The 20,489-nt window shown below is 49.0% G+C and overlaps 1 protein-coding gene across 5 annotated transcripts in view; it reads right to left on the reverse strand.

Moving 5' to 3' along the window:
• The window catches only part of syne1b (spectrin repeat containing, nuclear envelope 1b), a 135,130-nt gene that overhangs the window by 77,236 nt on the left and 37,405 nt on the right, over nucleotides 1-20,489 (reverse strand). For all 5 annotated transcript variants that reach the window (XM_030357043.1, XM_030357045.1, XM_030357044.1 and 2 more), the window contains exons 27-55: nucleotides 19,403-19,570; nucleotides 18,599-18,775; nucleotides 18,105-18,245; nucleotides 17,659-17,819; nucleotides 16,986-17,136; nucleotides 16,486-16,713; nucleotides 16,048-16,146; nucleotides 15,580-15,767; nucleotides 15,110-15,233; nucleotides 14,349-14,515; nucleotides 11,094-11,247; nucleotides 10,203-10,828; nucleotides 9,848-10,027; nucleotides 9,406-9,556; nucleotides 8,898-9,056; nucleotides 8,400-8,582; nucleotides 7,994-8,095; nucleotides 7,705-7,908; nucleotides 6,832-7,039; nucleotides 6,173-6,285; nucleotides 5,530-5,735; nucleotides 4,652-4,804; nucleotides 4,189-4,480; nucleotides 3,626-3,798; nucleotides 2,396-2,705; nucleotides 1,892-2,056; nucleotides 1,167-1,523; nucleotides 645-781; nucleotides 159-336 (exon numbers count right to left, since the gene is read on the reverse strand). In XM_030357043.1, the coding sequence (XP_030212903.1) occupies nucleotides 159-336; nucleotides 645-781; nucleotides 1,167-1,523; nucleotides 1,892-2,056; nucleotides 2,396-2,705; nucleotides 3,626-3,798; nucleotides 4,189-4,480; nucleotides 4,652-4,804; nucleotides 5,530-5,735; nucleotides 6,173-6,285; nucleotides 6,832-7,039; nucleotides 7,705-7,908; nucleotides 7,994-8,095; nucleotides 8,400-8,582; nucleotides 8,898-9,056; nucleotides 9,406-9,556; nucleotides 9,848-10,027; nucleotides 10,203-10,828; nucleotides 11,094-11,247; nucleotides 14,349-14,515; nucleotides 15,110-15,233; nucleotides 15,580-15,767; nucleotides 16,048-16,146; nucleotides 16,486-16,713; nucleotides 16,986-17,136; nucleotides 17,659-17,819; nucleotides 18,105-18,245; nucleotides 18,599-18,775; nucleotides 19,403-19,570 (5,655 nt within the window). The remainder of the gene's footprint in view (nucleotides 1-158; nucleotides 337-644; nucleotides 782-1,166; nucleotides 1,524-1,891; nucleotides 2,057-2,395; nucleotides 2,706-3,625; nucleotides 3,799-4,188; nucleotides 4,481-4,651; nucleotides 4,805-5,529; nucleotides 5,736-6,172; nucleotides 6,286-6,831; nucleotides 7,040-7,704; nucleotides 7,909-7,993; nucleotides 8,096-8,399; nucleotides 8,583-8,897; nucleotides 9,057-9,405; nucleotides 9,557-9,847; nucleotides 10,028-10,202; nucleotides 10,829-11,093; nucleotides 11,248-14,348; nucleotides 14,516-15,109; nucleotides 15,234-15,579; nucleotides 15,768-16,047; nucleotides 16,147-16,485; nucleotides 16,714-16,985; nucleotides 17,137-17,658; nucleotides 17,820-18,104; nucleotides 18,246-18,598; nucleotides 18,776-19,402; nucleotides 19,571-20,489) is intronic.

The raw sequence follows: 20,489 nt of genomic DNA on the forward strand, positions 1-20,489 counted from the left end.
ACACTGGGGTCAAGTACAGTTCATATGTACACTGTCAATCAGAACACCATAAAATCATAATCATAAAATTAGTCTTTTGAATCAGCATTTTAATCGACTGAAAGATCAACACACATTGCACAATTTTTTTTCATAGAATCAGGTATGTTTCCATTTACCTGGATCTTCTGGAGGCTGGAGGACGCCTCACTGAGGTTCTGCGGCACGTCGAAGCACTTGGCAGTGTTGATCTTGGCGTTGACCAGCCACTGCTGGAACTCTCTGAAGGCCGAGCGGAAGCCCTGGTCCAGCAGCTTCTCCTTACTCTGGCACCCTCTGGAGGCCTGGAGGCTGAGACTGGAACAAAAAGCCATGCCATGGCGTCTTTAAGAAATACAATCGGGCGTGTCGGCATCAGTGGCTGGCTAGAAATCACATGGTTAATCCCCAAAGGGGCTTAACGAATAATGGATGCATGAATAACATCATTTCACCAAATTTGTGTTTCAATTGCCGGTGAAGTGTGTGATCAGTGACTATTTGCTGGTTTGCTCCAGATTGTTTTCATTCTTGGTTATATTGGGTAAACCTGATAATTCTCATAGTGCTTCCAGTTGTATTGGGCCTACCGGTCGCATTGGGGTTCCCTGGTTTATTTGGCCTACCTGTTGTATTCTTTAATGAGGGAAGACACTTTCTCTGACAGCTTGCCCAGGTCTCTGGAGAACCGGCATAGGTCATTGAGCTGAGTTTTCAAACTCTCTGACGTAGGCTCAGCTTTCACCAGGTCCGCCAGCGTGGCCTGGGAGTGACGGAAATGAGGATCAATACCTGGAGATCAATGACCACATACACTCCATCCTGTCTCTGCATTCATATTTCGAACGCCCATCCTTCATAAATTCAGACTCAGGCTATATACGCTATAGTGCATACATTTATAGGATGACTTGTCAAAGGCTGTTAAAGATCGAGTTCAACCACTCAAGGACAAGACAGAGGATGTCAGAGAGGTCCGATGAATCCTGGCAAATGTATTTAGGATTCATAAGGATCTGACGAGAAGGTACTGGTATAGATCGAGCTATACCAGTACCTTCCTTCCTGTGATAACTTAGGAACACATAGGAACAACTGGTCCTATGCCCGAAGCGGGCCTGCTTAAATGCAGAAAATCTGAAACAGACCTTTGCCAGCTGCCAGGCCTTGACACACTCCTCCCCACTGTGTTTTCCCTCGCACTGGGCCAGCCTGAGGCGGCAGTCATGGAGCTGGGCACCGAAGTCGTGCAGGTCCTGCCCCAGCCGAGATGACAGAACGCTGAACTCCTGCTCGGAGCTGGCGATCTGGGAGAGGGAGGTCTCCAGGCCAGCCCTGGTCTGCAGGGCGCCGCGCTCCCACTGTTCCCACGACGACAGCAGGGCCGCCTCCTCGCGCTCCACGGCCTCGAAGCCCCCGGAGCCGGTGTGGTCCCGGGCCGCCGCGCCACTGCGCTGAACCCGGCTCAGCCTCTCCCTGCCCCGCTGCTTTGAGTCCAGCAGCTCCTGCATGGAGGAGGTCCGGAACGGGATTAGCTGCAGCCCTGTGCCCTGAACCTCTGGTTCAAGCAGCTGTAGACGTCAAGCCACTAAGCCGCACATCGGCGGCAGTGGTAGCGGGGATACAAGACGTCGACTAGCTCATTGAGTCAGAATCAGAATCATTGAAATTGGTATAGAGAAAATGTACACGGAATTCAATTCGGTGCAGGTTTCCGCTTTCGAGTTTGGCGTCTTTGCTCGAGGACTCCTCAGGACTCCCAGAGACGCGGTAGTGGACGACCACTTACCACATGACCGGGTCTACCTGTTGACCGGGTCCACCCAGTTAGACCCACTGGCCCGGTCACTCCCCAGCAGGCGTTGATCCGTACCTGCACCTTGGACAGCTTTCTCCTTATTGAAGTGGTGTCTCCAGACAGGTCTGACCAGCGCTGAAGCTCCTCCTTGGCCGAGATGAGCCAGTCGTTGAAGTCCCGGACAGCGTCCAGGTACTGCTCGTGCTCGGACACAATACCCTCCATGGAGTGCACTTTGCCCTTTGAGTGAGGGCAGGAAGACGGTTGTTATTTTGGGGGGATTTAGCAGAACGCCAAGATTTTGGAAAGATACGAGTTTAGTGTAACATAGTAGCAGGCATTTGTTCGTCTTTGTTTATTTGTTTCCTTCTTCAGGGTTCCATTAGACTTGTACTGTGTATACAGTGCCCTGTACTTCACTGTAATTATTTAAATGCTAGGTCACTGAAAAAACTGCTAGTAAACTAGCACTTTGTTTACTTCGTCGTTCTTGGACAGTGAGGTTGACCTAGGACGAACCATGTACGTCAAATATACCACATACTATTTAACCCCTACCAGCCCTCTTTGTTTTCCCACCTTGACCACGGCGGAGAGGTCGGCAAAGTGGACGTTGAGCTCTGCCCTCTGCTCCGGTCCGAACATCTGGTCGGCGGTCTTCTCGTGCAGCTCCACTGCCTTCTCGGTGAGGCGCGACAGCACCCCCGCGTGGGCCTCCACGTCGGCCTGCACGGCCCGCAGGCGCTCCAGCAGGGAGGCCTTCTCCTTCAGCCCGGGCTGCTGGGGCAGGTTCATGCTCACCTCCTGCTCCACCGTCTCCAGCCACTGCTGCAGCTGGCTCCGGCTCTCCTGGTAGCAGCTCCACTGGGCCACTGTCCATTCCAGGCGGCTGAGGGGGGCGGGACGAAACACAATGGGAAATCAAAGATCAACGAAATCAACCTATTTTTGGATTTCCCTGTCTGTTTCATTGCATTCTCATTGCATTTGAACATGTCCGCAAAGGTTTAAGTTTTTGTTACCTGTCCGTTTCCGCACTTGTAAAAATTAGCCAAAAATTGCAAAAGTAGTTTAGAAAAGGTGGTCAAAATGATGATAAATGATCATGCAACATTTTGGATAGTTGGACAGTGCACCTCTCTTTTGGGGTATTTTTTGCCTTTGAAGGACAACTAAGTGGATTGAGCCAGAGGGAATGACAATGCTGACTGCAATGGCTTAAGGAGTTTTTGACTTGGCAGGTGGCTGTTCTCACAGGTTGAATCACCTGGATAGGACCAGGTCCTACCTACAAAATAGGAACTGCTTTGTTTCCATTGGAGACTTTGTATCAGAATTAACCAACGTGACATGTGGAGTCCCACAAGGATCGATCTTAGGACCCTCTTTATTCAACATCTACATGCTCTCACTAGGGCAAATCTTGCAAAATAACAATATCGACCATCATTGCTATGCTGATGACATGCATCAGCATAGCAATGTTGATCTGATACCAGAGAGATACATGATCTGTTCTTAAATACATTGCACTTTCTAAAAAAATTGTTGCCTTTATTTTCTATATATTTTGCTAATTTTGTAACTCTGTCTATGTTTTCTTTTACTTATCTATGATTTAATTTTTATTGTATGACAATGTTTCTATGTGAAGCCTTTTGGGTCTGCCTCGTGTAAGAAAAGGGCTTTATAAATGAAGTTGCCTTGCCTTGCCTACAACGCCAATCAGTCAATATTGAAAGAGCTCAGAAGCCGTTGGATAAGAGGGTCAGTTCCAGCGGGGCCCAGCAGAGGCTTGTGTCTCCTCACCTGTGGCAGCTCATGGAGGTCATCAGCATGTTGGCCCAGGAGTCCTTGAGCCGCTGCAGCTGGGAGCGGATGGCCTCCTGGCCCTCCGGACTGTTGTGCTTCAGGACCTGCTCCCCCTTCCCCACGGTCATGTTCAGCTTCACCTCCCCCTCGCCCTTCATCAGCAGGATATCCTGACGGAGAACCGAGCACACTGGATTCATACGAGGCTTCTTGACCTTTCTTTACCAGATCATGCACACCACATCAGAACCGCTTCACGGGTGGACGACTCGTTTGTAAACCGCGCGGTAAGGCCCTACGTGCGGTGGAAGATTTCGTTAGGCTTTTGTTTTGGTTGTTGTTTGCTGTAGGGATGCAGCACTTTAGATGGTTGTGTGTAGGCCTACTTTATCTCCTGAGCTATGCAGCCTAATTGATTAGGAATAGGGTTATGTCTGAGATGGAACTATTTGAGTGTTTGGTTTCCCTTAAAGCGTGTGCGGTATGATATTATACTAATTATCACTAATGATATCCCAAGATCACAACGAGACAAACTGCAAAGGGTTTGTTCCACTAACCTGTACGAGCCCCAGCCTCTTCTCCAGCGTCTCCTTGTTGCCCACGGTGCTATCGAGCGAGGCCAGGCGCTCCTGGGCCCCATTGAGCCAGGACCAGGTGCTCTGCAGGGTGTCCTGGAAGGCCTGCTGCTCCTGCAGGGTGAGCTGGCAGCTGCGTAGCCGTTCGCGGGCGCGCCGCAGCAGCGCCTGCTGCTGGGACTGCAGCTGGGCCGACACCCGCGTCTCACTGCCGTCGCCGCGCCCGCCCTCGTTCAGGGCCTGCGCCTCCTGGCACAAGCGCTCGAACGAGTCCCTGGGAGGGTGGCATGCAAAATCCAAATGCTTTTATCCGGAGCAAACTACCCAAGGTAACTTCCAGCTTGGGGTCCACTGCGCTATCCGGACCCCAAGAAACGGGAGAAAAAGAGGGGAAGTAGTGTGCTTTGATGATGGAAGGGAAGCTGATGATTGCCTTTGTGCGTACCTCTCTTTGAGCACCTCTTGCTGATACTCCTCCACCTGCTCCAGCATGGCCTTCTCCGGGCCTCGCTGCTGCTGGGCCTCAGACAGGTCAGTGGTCATCCTCTTCTCCATGTGCTCCAGCCACCAGCGCAGCTTCTTCAGCCGGCCCTCGAACCTGGGAGCACGGGGAGAGGCTTTAGAAAGGGTCCTCTCAATCTTAAAAACAAGAGTTGTGAGATGTACTGCCAGCCCTGAAATCATGAGCATCATCTGTCACTTATTGACCGGACAGAACTTTACAGAAAATTTGCAGCAAACTTAACAATATCACTATGCAAATAGCTAACCCTAGAATTGTAAAAAGAAACAAAGAACCAACATGTCACTCACTCAATCGACCTAGCAAGGTATACTAACAAAGGTAGTATACCTAGGTTGTTACCTATATAGGTAGTTACCGACCAACCTACCTTCCTATACCTAGTTTACTACACAGGTAACTATCTCTCTATGTCTAGATTAAAGATCTAACTACCAACCTACTTACCTACATGGGAATATGGCACTAACTAACTGCGTAACTACCGTTCAATAGTTTGGGGTCACTTAGAAATGTTTTTTCAATGAAGACAACATTAAATGAATCAGAAATACAGTCTAGACATTGTTAATGTTGTAAATGACTATTCTGGCTTGAAACGGCAGATTTTTCATGGAATACCTACGTAGGTGTACAGAGGCCCATTTCCAGCAACCATCACTCTTGTGTTCTAAAGGCTCTAACTAGCTGATCGTGTTAAAAGGCTAACTGATGATTAGAAAACCCTTGTGCAATTATGTTAGCACAGCTGAAAACTGTTGAACGATAGTGTAGGTGTTAACAGCGAGTGGATGGCCTACCCCTTCATGAGGGAGGCGCTGTCCTCCAGGATCTGCTGGTTCTGCCGACACTGCTCCACAAAGCTGTCCCAGTCCTGCTGGATGGAGGAGAGGTTCTGCTGGACCTGGCCGGCGCTGGCCTTTGGGAGGTGGAGGAGCAGCTTCTCCCCTTCCTCACAGACCTGCGTGAGACGCACCTCTCCCTCCTCCACGCGCTCCATCGCTCCCTGGACAAGAACAGGGACATACCCCTTAAGCAGAATCCTTTGTGCAGTGTGTCGTTACATTACATTTACATTTAGGGCATCTAACAGACGGCTCTATCCAAAGCGACTTACAACGGTTAGCAAACACTTTGTCACACCGACAGCATAGTCAACCATGCAAGGCGACAGCCAGCTCGTCGGGAGCAGTCAGCCCGAGGTGTCTCGCTCAAGGACCCTTCGACACTCTAGGAGGAGTAGGGAATCAAACTAGCAACCTTCCAGTTACCGGTCAACCCGCTCTACCTCATGTGCTGAGCCGACTTGACTTTAGTCTGTGCCTAAAGTCGCATGTCGCTCTTGGCCTGGCGGCCGGTTGGCGCTCCCTTCAGTTTTGTCTGAATAGACTAGCTAGCGATGTTTGCGTTTGGTCCCACTCAAAGGGGACTGAATACCGGTACCTTGATCTTCTGGAGTTTGCGATCAACGACACAGGTGTCCCCTGATCGGTCTGAGCATTCTTTCACGATCTCTCTCTGTTCAGAGAGCCATCGATGAAACTCCTGGACAAGGTCTGATGAGAGAGTGATAGAGAGATAGAGAGATAGATAGATAGATAGATAGATAGATAGATATATAGATAGATAGATAGATAGATAGATAGATAGATAGATAGATAGATAGATAGATAGATAGATAGATAGATAGATAGAGAGAGAGAGAGAGAGAGAGAGAGAGAGAGAGAGAGAGAGAGAGAGAGAGAGAGAGAGAGAGGCATTTATGTATATAGTCCCAAAGGCCAGGTATCTCCACAGACTAAACCACGTTGAGGTGTCTCCACAGACTGAATCAGGTTGAGGTGTCTCCACAGACTGAATCAGGTTGAGGGGTCACCACAGACTGAATCAGGTTGAGGGGTCACCACAGACTGAATCAGGTTGAGGTGTCTCCACAGACTGAATCAGGTTGAGGGGTCACCACAGACTGAATCAGGTTGAGGGGTCACCACAGACTGAATCAGGTTGAGGGGTCACCACAGACTGAATCAGGTTGAGGGGTCACCACAGACTGAATCAGGTTGAGGTATCTCCACAGACTGAATCAGGTTGAGGTATCTCACCATTGAAGTGTTGCTGCAGACAGTGCTGCATCCCCACCAGCGTCCTGGCTGAAAGCTGGTTGATGGCCTCATAGCTCTTGATCAGGTCGGTGAGGGCTGATCCCAGGCCAGCCAGCTCTTCAGAGGGGTACTTTCTGCACAGGTTGTTGAGGCTCTCCCTGGTAGCATCGATGCTACCCTGCTGGTTCAGGAGCTCTTTCTGGAGATCCTATAATTGGGGAATATGCTTTGAACTCAAACACTGGTTTCTCTGACTTTTTAAATATCATTGTGTAAGGTCCTGAAGATATGCATTATTGAGTAGACAATGTAATTGATAAATGATAACATATTAACACTCTACTCATTGGAAATACAGGTTTGGCGCAGGCTTATGGCCCTTTGCCTTTTGAAGGGTTGAAAGCTGAAGCTGAAGATGCTATAGTGTGGACTAAATGGACGGCAACAAAGTGTTAAAGCAACAATGGGGGAATGCTAATGTAAACCCTGGTTGGATAAGGATTCAAAATTGGATATGAAGATGAAATCAGACCCATAGTTTCAGTGTTAAAACTGATAAAATAATTGCTATCTGTGGTTCTATATGGGCTGTGGCATTTTGAAAAATAATAGCTTGCAGCAACATATTGAAAAAAATAACTATGAACTTAATTCAAAATTAATTGAACTGAACTAGTTCATTTTAAAATTTGTGAACTGAACTTTGAACTAGCTCATGTAGAAAGTGAACTTTCCCAACATTGTCAACTGGCTCATCTGGAGATTACACTTTCTGTCAGAAAAGCTGAAAGTTGAACCAACGAACCCTTAAGTTTAGAACCATCCTACAGCGCTACCTGCTGAGCCATCCCCTTAATAGCAATAGGGCTGCACCTTGACACTGTAGATATCCTCAGGATCTGACCCCGTGGTTGTTGAAATCAGGGACTCTTCCATACTCTTCAGCCAGTCTGACATCTGGGAAATGTAGTCCTCTAGCTGTTTCCTCTGGGAGCTGAAGTCCTTCAGGTTCCCCCTCGCCTGCTCACACAGCTTGTGGACATTGCTGATCTTCATCTGCAAGTCTGCTTCAAGCGCCTGGCACAAAGAAAGCAACATTTAAATATGCTGGCCTACACCAAGTATACTCGTAGTTGGGCCTTAGAAATGGGGAATTTTATACCTGTAGTTTAGCGGGAGTTTCTTGGCCTCCGCTGTGTTGCTTCAGTTCTTCTACGTTCTCCAGAAGGGTATTCAGTCTCTGCTCTTTCTCCACAATTTCTTTCTGTAAATATACACAGTGGCTATGGGTCATAATTTCCCAGACATATACCAAGACTAGAAGAAGAAGATGTCATCCAAATGGTCTTTGTCCTCTGCTTTTCTCCCAAAGTGTACGTTTACTGGCAAAGAAAGAAACCTGGATTATTGTCACACCCTTGAGCCACCAAGTTAACTTTCAGTACAGAGAGTAGGCTTCCTAAACTGTAGAGCTATCACGAGACCAAGAATCTCTCTTAAGTTAGTTGGTTTTTATTCGACTGTCAATACGATTTGCTCTGCTCTGCGATGGAAGACGGTGGCCATACCTCTACCACAGCGAGCCTGCCGGACATCTTGTGGCTGTCGTTGAGGTTGTTCAGACTTTCACTCAGCTCTAAGGCACAGCTGCTGGCCCAGCTCTCGATGTCGTCACTGATCCTGCGCACTTCCTCCCACACCGCCAAACTCTTGCTGAGGCGGTCGATGTTGTCGTCCACTCTCTCCGACACCTGCAGTCGTGGAGTCCCAGAGTAAGACACTTCATCTGTTGTTTAAACTGGCAGCACAGCATTAAGTGAACCTATAATGTATATTTTGCATACATATGGAAAAGACACTGTATGACTCACCATTCGGTATGATGGATCACATTTATTACCTTTTCGCCCTTTTTCATTTTGGCAGTCTAGCCTTAATTCGTAACTCAACGCGTTTAGGGAGAGCTCTCTTATGTGTCATGTGTCAAGGTTTCTTTTCTCATTGTGTGAAAGCCTCTCTCAGTGATAAAGCAGACTTTCACCAATACTGTATAGGATCCCACTCACATCCAGCCACTGATCCACCAGCGTCTCCACATCCTTCTTCATGACCTGCGCGTCGCACTCCGGGATCATCCTCAGCTCGCTGAGCAGCTGCTTCCCCCGGCTGGAGAAGAGGTCCAGCTCCTGCTGCTTACCAGACATGTTGGTCTTCACCCCCTCATGCTGCACCAGGACATGGGAAGAGAAGGGAAGACACACAGACAACTCATTGATTTATAAGGATGGAGATTGAAGATAAGAAGTGTCTGCAGCAGGAGGAGGTGTTTAGAAAGCTTGACAGCTTTACTAAATGGAACCAAATCTCTGGGTGCAAATATTCATACTCAGTAGTGCTAAAAGTGTTTCACTCGTCTGGGTTCGATCCTAAATGTCTGCAGCCAACCTGGGCGACATCTTCCTCACTCATTGAGAAAGATGCCAAAACTGCAGCCTGCATGAACATTGCATTTCCATGATGTGACTGACCTTGGATAATGGGTGAGTGATTGCTAATGATGGTAGTTGGACCAACCTTGGATAGGGATCTCTTGGTTTCTTCGTGGTCCTTGAGAGCAGAGCTGATATCCACCACAGCTTCTGTGCTGTCCACGATGCCAGTGATGGAGGTCTTCAGACCCTGGTACTCTCTCATCAGTTCCACCAGGACCCCACACTGCTCCTGCCTGTCAGAAAAACAGTGTTACTGTTGTTTATTCACCAGGAGCAGTTTACTGGCTGAATGGTTAAACGGTTTGGTTATGTTTGTAAAGATGGTAAACTATAAAGACTGTTTCAAGGTGTAAGTGGGCGTATCCAACTAGATGTATGAATGATAGATCAGCAACGTTTGCTACAGTCCACTGGTTAGGCTGGTAGACTGATCTATCCAGCACACATCTAGCTGGACAAGCCCACTTGTGATGTCGCTAAAATAGAGGAAAAGGCTGCTTTAAATCTCCCCAGTCTCCCCGTACCTGTCTGAGATGAGTCTCTTGGTGTCCTCCCAGGTGGACTTCAACAGGCCGATCTCCCGCAGCACCTCCCCTGCGAACTCTGCGTCGCGCTGGGCGAGTTGCTGGCCCTTGTCCCTCAGCCACTGCTCCTCGTGCTGGTGCGACTGGAGCTCGTCCTCCAACTGGTTGAAGAAACGCAGCCTGGCGGAGGGGGCGGAGGTGGTCAAAGCCTGCAACATCCCGCTCATACTAGTGGGAACGTGAATACGCTGCTAACAACCACGCCTGTATCTCACGATGTGTTTTGAAACGCGATAACGGCCGTGAGCACGGTGACGATGCTGCCATTGCCTACTGGCCCCGGGGCTCCGCTCACCTCTGCTGCAGAGCCTGAAGGCTGGGCTCCTTCATGCTCTGGTGGTCGGCCTTCTCCTCAATGTCCTCCACGGTCTTCAGCAGCTGCTCCTTGCGCTGCCTGAAGGAGGTCCACAGGGCGCCCAGGGCGTCCGCCTCGCTCTGCTTGGAGCCCAGCAGGCTCCGGACGGCGTCCACCTCGGCGCTCAGCGCGTCGGCCATGCGCCGGCAGGAGGTACGCGCCCCCTGGCCGTCGCCCACGTGCAGGTGGCCCTTGCAGAGGCCACTGTCCAAGCCGGCCGCCAGGGACTCCAGCCGGCCCACCTCGGGCAGAACGGCCGACAGCTCCTGCTGCAGCTCCTCCACGCGGGCGCGGTCCCAGCTGCCCGCGCCCTCCACCGTCTGCCTCAGGCCCTGCAGGGTCGCCGCCGTCGTGCCCTGGGTCTGCAGGAAGGCCTGCAGCCGCTCCAGGCACTCCAGCTGGAGCTCGGCCGCCTGCCGGGCCTCCAGGTAGGGCAGGAGGCAGTTCTCCAGTCGGCCGTGGAGGAGCTGGGCGTCGCCGGGCTCACAGGCCCGACACAGGCACTCCGTCTGCTGCTCCAGGATCTGCTTCACGACCGCCTGCTTCTGGAGAGCGGCTCGGTTATCCTGACAGAGAGAGAGAGAGAGAGAGAGAGAGAGAGAGAGAGAGAGAGAGAGAGAGAGAGAGAGAGACTGTCTTTCAGTATACCGTTCCATGGTCACAATGTCTTGCAGTGTTTGGTTTGTTGCACCACCCGAGGCAGGAGGGCGCTATTCCTTTCTGCACCTGAAAGGTCGCCCTGCCATGGAATAATGTCTCTCTTTTGAGGTCCTTAAAGCAATGACCTCAAAACTGAATTCTGTTCTTCAGCGCCACCGCTGTCCTCCTCACCTTCACTTGCGTCACGGCCGGTGGCAGGTGGGTGGTGTTTATCTGAGAGGCTGAGTGGAGGGTGGAGAGCATGCTCTCGCCCCACTGGGAGAACTTCACCAGAGCCTGGTCGAACTGCTCCACCTGCGACAAGTGGCTCTGCAGCTCCTGGGTCCTGGTGGTGGAGAAGAATGTCAGAAAGATGTGAGAATAAGTGTTAGCCTTTTAACAAATACTGAGTTATTTAACCATGACAATAACTAGTATTCATCTTTTGAACAACAAATTGAACTTAGAACCTGGCTAATATATGCTAATACTAGAGCTTAAAGTAGCAAAAGTAAAGCTGAACAGAAATATAAGCTACTGTATATTTTGTCAAAATGTCAACCAATTTCACTTTATGAGGTTTTCTAACAATAATATCAATACCCCTAGCCTGCCTATCGTCCCCCAGTGGCTAGAAATGGCGTGAGGTGTAAAACGAGCACTAGGTATCCTACTCTGTCTTTGAATATGGGGCCAGGTTACCTCCCCTTCCTCTGCTTTGCCCGCCCAGAGAATTTGGTCCGCCAATGAGCTACGACCGTGCGAGCGCCACATGTGTGTGTGTGTGAATACACACACTGTAAAACAAGTGTTTTACACTTCTTCTTCTTCTATTGTTATTTGGATAATCGTTGCTAACCTGCTGTTGGTATTAAGGCACATAATACACAACACAATAACGCAAGCTTGCGTAAAGCTCCTATTTGGTGAAAAGACCAGACTGAGTCGGGTTCTCTGACATCTCTGGTAGCCTACTTCCCAACGAGAATCGTAGTGGAAGTACCAGGAATCCACAAACAGCAACAATCCCCAGAGACATCGGAGAATCCAACGCAGTCGTTTGAGATTAGGGTTGCAAAGGGGTGGACAATTTCCGGTAAATTTCTGGTAAATTTCCAGTAAACTGGTTAAGCTGGGATATTTTGGAAATATACCATCTTTGAAACTTTCCATGGGAATTTATGGGAATTATGGGAATTTATGGGAATTAATGGAAATTTAGGGGTACTAACTGGGAATATAGGGTAATGTTATCGAATTGTATCATATCCAAGCATACATATAAGAAAAAATCCATGCAAAATGATACAATTAGTCAAAAGTGTGGTCCAGTCTTCTAGAAATCATCGATACATGTGATGGAGGAATGCCCAGTGCCTGTAGCGGAAGTGGTCTCAATAGCCATGCGGTAAGCAATGTGCTATGTGCATGTGATTGAGGAATGGCATGGATATTCAAGTGTACTTCAATGGCATCTGTTGGTTTTAGTCAAGATTATTGGTTTTAACCTTCAATTTTGAAAATTCCCAGTTTATTTCCATATAATCCGATAAATTCCCGTTCATTACCTTAAATTCCTGTTAATTCGCATAGAAAGTGACCACCAACCCTATTTGAGATTCATAATATCATATATATATAGATATCTATTAGGGCTGTAACGATACGCGTATCGAAACCGAAATCGCGACACTCAAAGCCACGAACCTGTATCGCGGTGTGAGAAGGCAGAAGCGCGATACGCCCTTTCTAACTCTCCGGTCAAATTGTCAGATTGAAATATGCTAATAATTTGTCCAAATAATAGTCTGCTGACACCGCCCCCTCTTATCGATGCCGTAAGTATGCGACAAGATGCCCTCTCTGTGATGACAGCTCTCCGTGGCTACGGAGGATTGCACTTCTCCACAGCCGTCGAAGTCCTCATATGCGATATGAACGACATTTATCCAGAGTGGGCCAAGCGCGAAAAAAAATGCCTGTGTGATCCCTGTCTCTATTGTTTTGTGTGATTTGACCGGCAGTTGGTCTGCTTATGGGTCGGAATAAAGCGGCCACCGATTATTGACAGGACGGGTACTTTATTCTATCGGACTCGTTCGCTTCTTATCTTCACTAGACAGACACACACGCCACCGCTCGCTCTCCTCGCTCGTCCACTCACTCGCTGACGTCACTCACACACAAACATACGCACACTGCCATTCTCGCGCACACACATACGCTATTCGTAACGCTATGCCTCGTTATTGCGACGTTCATGACCTTCATGTTTTTTCCCCATCTATTGAAAGTTAGGCTATTAAACATGTTGCATTCTATATGGCCTGATTATGTCATTATTTAAGCTACATAGCCTAATAAGAAGCGCTAATAGGATATTTGACTAAACCACCAAACTAGTTTTTGCCTACCTGCAAGCATCCTCCAACTGCAATCTTTGGTTATTTATTTATTAATTTAGCTATACTTTGATAGTATTCTTTCTGTTCAAATCTGTTCAATGTTCCAAATTATTTGCTATTAAATGTTACATTAAGTTAATTGTTATATAAGTGTTTTAATTTTTTTTTTTCAATTTAAAAAAATCGTGGGATGTATCGAACCGTGGGCCAAAAATCGTGATACAAACCGAATCGTGAGTTGGTGTATCGTTACAGCCCTAATATCTATATATAACTTGATTTTATTTAGATATAGAGCTCCAGGACTCCCGCCGGAGCACCCGGAGTGTTTTAGAATATTTACAGATCATGGCCAAAAGCTGTGTGTGCCTCCGAATGATATTATGAATCCGAGCCATTGCGATACATCCACTGTAAACACTAGCACATGGTACCGTGGCCGCAAGCTGCTCAGGGCCACACCCCCACCCTCCATCTTGAACCACCTCTAAAATACGGCACATTTGTGGAAAGCTCATTTTGGGACTGGCTCGTTGTGGCCGTAATTCTGCACCAAGGCTGAATTTCTTGAACTGTATTAAATACTGTATCAGGGCCCCTCTAACAACTATATAAAAGCATCCATAAAGTAGGATGCCATGGGACCTTTAATACCTAATCTAAAATATACTATACTATCAGACTTTTTTTTTGCAATGCTAGTTCATGTGAGAAATCAGCCGGGAATGACCCAGTGCCTGCCGCATGGCAGGGCACTGGGGGTCAGAGGTCTGAGGTACTGACCCAGGAGGACAGTACCTCTGACCCTGGGGGTCAGTATCTCTGCCCCAGGAGGTCAGTACCTCTGACTCAGGGGGTCAGTACCTCTGACCCAGGAGGTCAGTACCCCTGACCCTGGGGGTCAGTACCTCTGCCCCAGGGGGTCAGTACCTCTGCCCCAGGAGGTCAGTACCCCTGACCCTGGGAGTCAGTACCTCTGCCCCAGGAGGTCAGTACCTCTGCCCCAGCGCCCTGAGGCAGATCTTCCCCAGGTGGTCCGTACCTCTGGGGCACGGCGGTGTTCTGGGCGCTCCACCTCGTGTGCAGGGTCTCCAGGTCTTCAGTGAGCAGCTGGGCCCTCTGCTGGGGGGCGCTGGACCCCAGGGCGGAGGCCAGGGCCACCAGGCCCGCGTGACACGCCTCCAGGGAGCGCAGCTCAGAGTGCAGACCCTGGAGGGGGTGGAGGGGAGAGGGGAACACATCTGATCCCTCGTCTCATCACATGTTACCAGGAGGTGTGTTTGGGAGGTAGTATAGTAGTATTGTTTTAGTATAGTGCTAGTATTATCGGTTTAGTATAGCACTAATATTATCAGTTTAGTATACTAGATATACGTAGTATCAGTATAGTATAGTATAGTATAGTACTAGTAGTATCAGTGTTGTATAGTAATCGTATTATCAGTATAGTATAGTACTAGTAGTATCAGTGTTGTATAGTAATCGTATTATCAGTATAGTATAGTACTAGTAGTATAGTGCTAGTACTAGCAGTATACTATCTTATCATTAGGATAATATAGTACTTGTAGTATAGTACTAGTACTAGAAGTATGGGTTTTGTGGGTGTGTGCTGTACCCTGCGCTGATCGGTTTGGTTTAGTTTTATTTAGTATGGGGTTTGTGGTGTACCTGTAGGTCCTGCAGCTCGCTGATCAGTTTGGTTTAGTTTTATTTGGCATTGGGTTTGTGGTGTACCTGTAGGTCCTGCAGCTCGCTGATCAGTTTGGTTTAGTTTTATTTGGCATTGGGTTTGTGGTGTACCTGTAAGTCCTGCAGCTCGCTGATCAGTTTGGTTTTGTCGGTGGAGAATCGGCGGCTCTCTGGGTTAGAGAGCGACTCGCTTCTCTCCAAGCAGGATACAAAGCTGGACCGGTCCTTCTCATACCTGCAGCAACAAAGAAGATACCATTATTTATTACACAAGTACTGATTAGTATAAAACAAAATGTGAAATCTGCTATTAACCCATCACTAGCAGCATGCCTATTGCCTAGTGCCTTGGTCAAGGGCAACGGCAGGAATATTAACCACACATGGCTGTCTGGTGGAAACTGGAGCACCTGGAGGAAACCCACGTGAACTCCACCGCCCCCCCCCCCCCCCCCCCCTCCCACACCCTGAGGTTCGAACCCAGGACCTTCTTGCTGTGAGACAGCAGTACTAACCACTGTAGCTTCCACCAGACTAACTCTTAACCCCAGCCCATGTCCATGTGCCACCACGTGTCTCACTTCTGCCAGAGCGACAGCAGCCCCTCCAGCTGGCTCTGTTTGTCCTTGGCCTGCTGTACGCTGACGTCGTAGCTGGCCTGCAGCGCGGCCGCCGCTCTCTCCGCCTCCTCTTTGTCGCTGAGTCTCCGGGCGCTGGCCGACAGGGACAGCACGGCCGCCTTCAGCTTCTCAAGGCCCTGGCACACGTCCTGGGGGGGGGCAACGGGAGGGGGAGGGGGAGTTACCACGCAGGCCGAAGAGATCCCTAACCCTAGCACCTCATTCTCAGCCCGAACCCCTAGCTCTGAACACCAACCCCACCATCTCAACCATCACCCCTAACTCTAAACCCAAGGCAGTCCCAACGCATGTAGAACGTCCTGAGAATCAAGAAGATGCTGATGAGGGACTGTCATCCCCTTCACTTCAGAAGGGGACTGCTTAGCCCTTCCTGTGTTTATGCTTCAGTAAAAGGATGTGGGGACGTACCGTGTGGCTTTGAAGAGCTTTGTAGGTCTCTGATGACGAGGAGCATGATGTGATTGGCTGCTCCAGTGTAGTGTGCAGACCAATGAGTGATGCCTGTGCCTGGAAACATGACCAAATGACAACACTCAGTGTGTTATCAATGTAAGACCGATATTATTGCCAAAAACAGAAATAAACTGACGTCCTGAAAATCATACAACTTAATAAGTCTGTGTCGTCGTTGTAGCTTCTAGGCTACATTAAAGTAATCAAGCAAATAAATACAAACAAAAACAAAAAAAATAAATACAAACCCCAGTTACACTTTGAGGAATCAATAGAAATGGCCAAAAAACGCCCCCCCCTCGATCCTCAGAACTTTGGAGGAGATAATTGTACTACAATGGTTCAAAAAGCCGCCAACTCCTGTGTCCTCCTCCTCCCCCCCCTGCATGTTACCTCCTCCAGGCTGGCGTTGAACCTCTGCTGGTGGGAGAAGCTCTCCTCCAGCCGGGCCTGGAGCTGCTGCACGCTCTCCCTCAGCTCCTCCCAGTACCTCCCCGTCTGGGTGAGCCGCGCCCTGACGCGGGCCGCCTCCCCCGAGGACAGGAACTGGCCCAGCGCCTGGGAGTCGGCCTCCAGCCGGGAGTGGACCTCCTCCCGCTCCCGGAGCTCCGAGCTCACGGCCTGGACACGCGGGGATGGAGAGAGGGGAGGGGAGGAGACAGGGTGAGCGGCGGTGGCTCGGATCACCGCCCATGACGTCACACCGTGGTGTCGGTTGTCAGTCAGAATCCCGTACCTCCAGTGTTGTTCACGTAAAGGTTAATGATATACAAATGAGTAATCATTGAGCCGACGTTTTGATCCAAACAAAGCATCCTAGAGTACATTTCTGTTGGATAAGGAAGATGTGGGTCAAGAGCTTGCGACCCAGCCCTGAGGTAAAGCCCCGGTACCGTCACGGTGCTGATCTGCTGCTCCAGAGGGGCGGAGGAGCTCTTCAGGGGGTCCAGCTGCTTCTCCTTGTCTGAGATCCAGACGGAGAAGGCCTCAAAGCCACGCCCAAACTGCTCCCACTGCACTCGCATCCCCTCCAGGGTCACCACACTGGATCAGAATGGGTGTCACAGGCATGCTATTACACTACTAGGACTACACATACTTTGGTATACACACCCTGACAATAGCAGCTACTGAAGATTACTAAGTGTGTTATTGGGAAGCAACAGCATTGCCTTCTGCTGTTAGTTTTTGTACTCAATGGGAGTCATTACAGAGCTTCCCCGACCTCTTAGACCAGTCACAACAGGCATCAGGTGAAAGTCTAAACACAACATGAGTGCTGCTCAATCTTTAATCTTAACAACTAAGTGTGGAGAGAGGATTGGCCTGGCTCTTTCTTCAGGGATGAAAAGGCCCTTTATATTATTTATACCTTACATTGCAGATTTGGTTTTGCATGGTCATCTGATGTGACGTGATCTGAGACTTTTGTAACTGTGATAAAGGGCTTAACAAATTAAATGTACTTGACGTGACTGATGGAAAACAGTAAGTTCTGCTCTGTTTAGTGTAGTCGGTGAGGGGCGTCCCAAGAGGACATGGTGGTGGGAAGGCGTTGTCTCCTACTCTTTCTTGAGGCCCGCCTCCACCTGGTCCACCTGCTGGCTGAGGGCCCGCGCCTGGCCCAGGAGCAGGGCCTTGTTCCTGGGGCCCAGCTGGATCTCAGTGGCCCTCTTCAGCAGAGTGTTCATGTGGGAGACCTCCGCCTCACACTGCTTCAGTAACACCTAAAGAAACGCACGTCCCAGCTGTGAGTGAGCACATTCTCTGCCGGTGAAACAAACGGGCAATCCGAAACCACATGTGTCTATAAAACACACGTTTGAAGTGGCTTGTAATGTTACGCTTATTCTGATACATGATGCTTCTTATGCTTAAACTGACTTTATAATCACAATTATCAATCAACAATTTGTCCTAAAAAAAATAATTAGCTGCACTTTGTGATATTCAGGTCTATATAAAGTTGTGAGTGTCATGGAGAGCGTGATGCATAGGAAGTGGTCGCTCACCCTGGCCTGGCTCAGCTCCGCCCCGAGGCTCTCGGGACTGCTGAAGTTCAGGTCTCTGTCGGACGCGGCCCGCGCCTTGTTCACAAACTCCCGCACCGCTTCCTGCTGACTGTCAAACTCCTGCCAGGCCGCCAGGGTGACCTGGGGACGACACAGCAGCAGGTGTATAACGACGTGGTCACCTCGTACAAAACACCACGGGTCGGGTTTCACTACTGACATAGTCCTGCAACACGCCCCCATGTACTTGGTATTGGACGGCGTACTGCATGTGGCGCAGAGGATGACACCATAGGTGTCGTTGTGTGAGGTGCATTCTGTCATGTGGTCGGATAATCCACGTCAAGTGACCACCACAGGCGGACTCATGTTGAATTAAGATTCTCACCACCAACGGATGGAGAAGGCGCTTCGATTTGGTCGACTGGTCGTAATGCAACAACATCTCTGCGCCGCGGCCACACTGTAACGATACCCCTCTCTCTGTCCCTCACCTCCAGGCTCTGCTCCTGGGAGTCCATGCTCTGCTCCATCTTGCTGAGCGTGTTCTCAAGGCTCTGCAGGTCCTGCTGCAGGGAGTCCCCCACGCCCTCCTCCGCTTGGAGCTGCTGCCCCCTGGTGGTCAGCTGCTGCACGTCCTTCCGCCGCTGCTTCAGACGCTTCAGCAGTTGCTGTGGACGGCCAGACGCAAGGGGTTACCACGGCGTCAACGCCCGGGGGAATCGGCTGACGTCCCTCCAGCCTAGTGGCCCTTCATCCCTCCATCGTTTACACCCCAGGCCCAACCCCCTCACATTAACCCCTTCATCCACCAACCTGCTCCCCCCAGGAGAATCCCCTCGTATCCCCCCCTATCTCCACCGCCTCATCCCGTGGTCCTTGACACTTGGCCCCGATCCCGGGGCCAAGTTGATCTATTCTGAAAAGTTTATCTATTCAGTTTATCTATTCATTTATCAACCTTTAATTTCTGTACTTTATTTCTGTATTATGTCATTAAGTTATTGTTTCTGAGAAACTGACAAAAATATATAAAACATTGTATCTGACTTTGCTGCCTTATCTCGGTTTAATTTACTTGCCCTAGAATTGAGTAAAAAGTGTTTTCAAAATACATTTTCAAAAACGTAGAAAAAGAAAGAGAAAGAAAGAAACATTCTAATAAAAGGGAAGTTGAAATGATTGAAAGAAAGAAGCCAACAAGCATAGAAACAAAAAATCTATAAAAATAACCAAAAGAAACTGAAAAACGGAGGAAGAAAGAAACACAGAGAGCAGAACTCCTCCTCTCCTCCCACCTGTCTCCCGAGGAGCAGCTGCTGGGCGTCCCGGACCGTCTGGGAGTCCAGTATCCTGACGGCCTCCGCCTGCGCCTCCTTCTGCCCCTCCACCACCTCCGCTAGGGTGCTCCTCACCTCCTCCCGGAACTGGACGCAGTCCCCCACAGCCAGCACCATCTTCTCAGCCTGGGAGCAAGGCAGCACGGAGAGACGCGGATCCACAAGGGCCTTTTAGAATCATGCCTTCTTATCGGCCAGTGGAGTCTAGTTCATACGTAACAATGTTTGACCTGCAGAATGGTCGAAAGGCATCCACCATAGGGGGTCATTTTGGACCCTGTTAGTATGTTCCTATAATTTAGTAACTATAGATTCAGATACTGTTATTTATTATATTGTGTTGTTATGCCTTTTCCTATCTTTTCGTATTTGTTTTTATTTTGTTTTACCAAATGTCCGCACTGGGATGAATAAAGTCTGCCATTTTATCTGTCCTCATCCCACTGTCATTTTTCAGCAAGAGACATTTACCGGGCGACATACCCCAGCCAGTCGATGAAGACAATCACTCTGAACATGAGCCTAGGACACCCAATGTGGCAAAGCGTGTGTATGGTGTTCAGATTTCACCTAGACTATGCAATGCCCCCTCCAACGCCTCCTACTCTTTGTATTTTGTTTGTCCTGGCACTAAAAGTATGCAGGTAAGTATGCAGGTAGATTATTGTTAGAATACTTAGTTGTGTAGCATCTTATTCTAGCTATCATGTTGTCAACGGGAAATGGGTTAACCTAGTGATTGTTTGTGCTCTGCATTTGGTTCTATGAACATCCTTACTGTACCCACAGCGATATATTGTTTCACCTTCTTCTGACAAATGTACCTTTTGCATGTCGCTTTTGATAAAAGCCCTAAATGTCAATTTAAATGTAAAAGTAAAAGCCACAGCAATATCTTTGGGTGTGTTTAAAGTGATTAATTAGTGAGGTGAAAACGATACACCAATGATGCAGCTCTTTTCTTTGTCTGAACTAATCATCATTAATTAACTGTCATTAATGGGTGCTAACCTTGGTACTGACCTGGAAAAGAGTTGTCTTTTGT

Source organism: Gadus morhua, chromosome 5 (genome assembly GCF_902167405.1).
Source record: "Gadus morhua chromosome 5, gadMor3.0, whole genome shotgun sequence".
NCBI classification, from domain to species: domain Eukaryota; kingdom Metazoa; phylum Chordata; class Actinopteri; order Gadiformes; family Gadidae; genus Gadus; species Gadus morhua.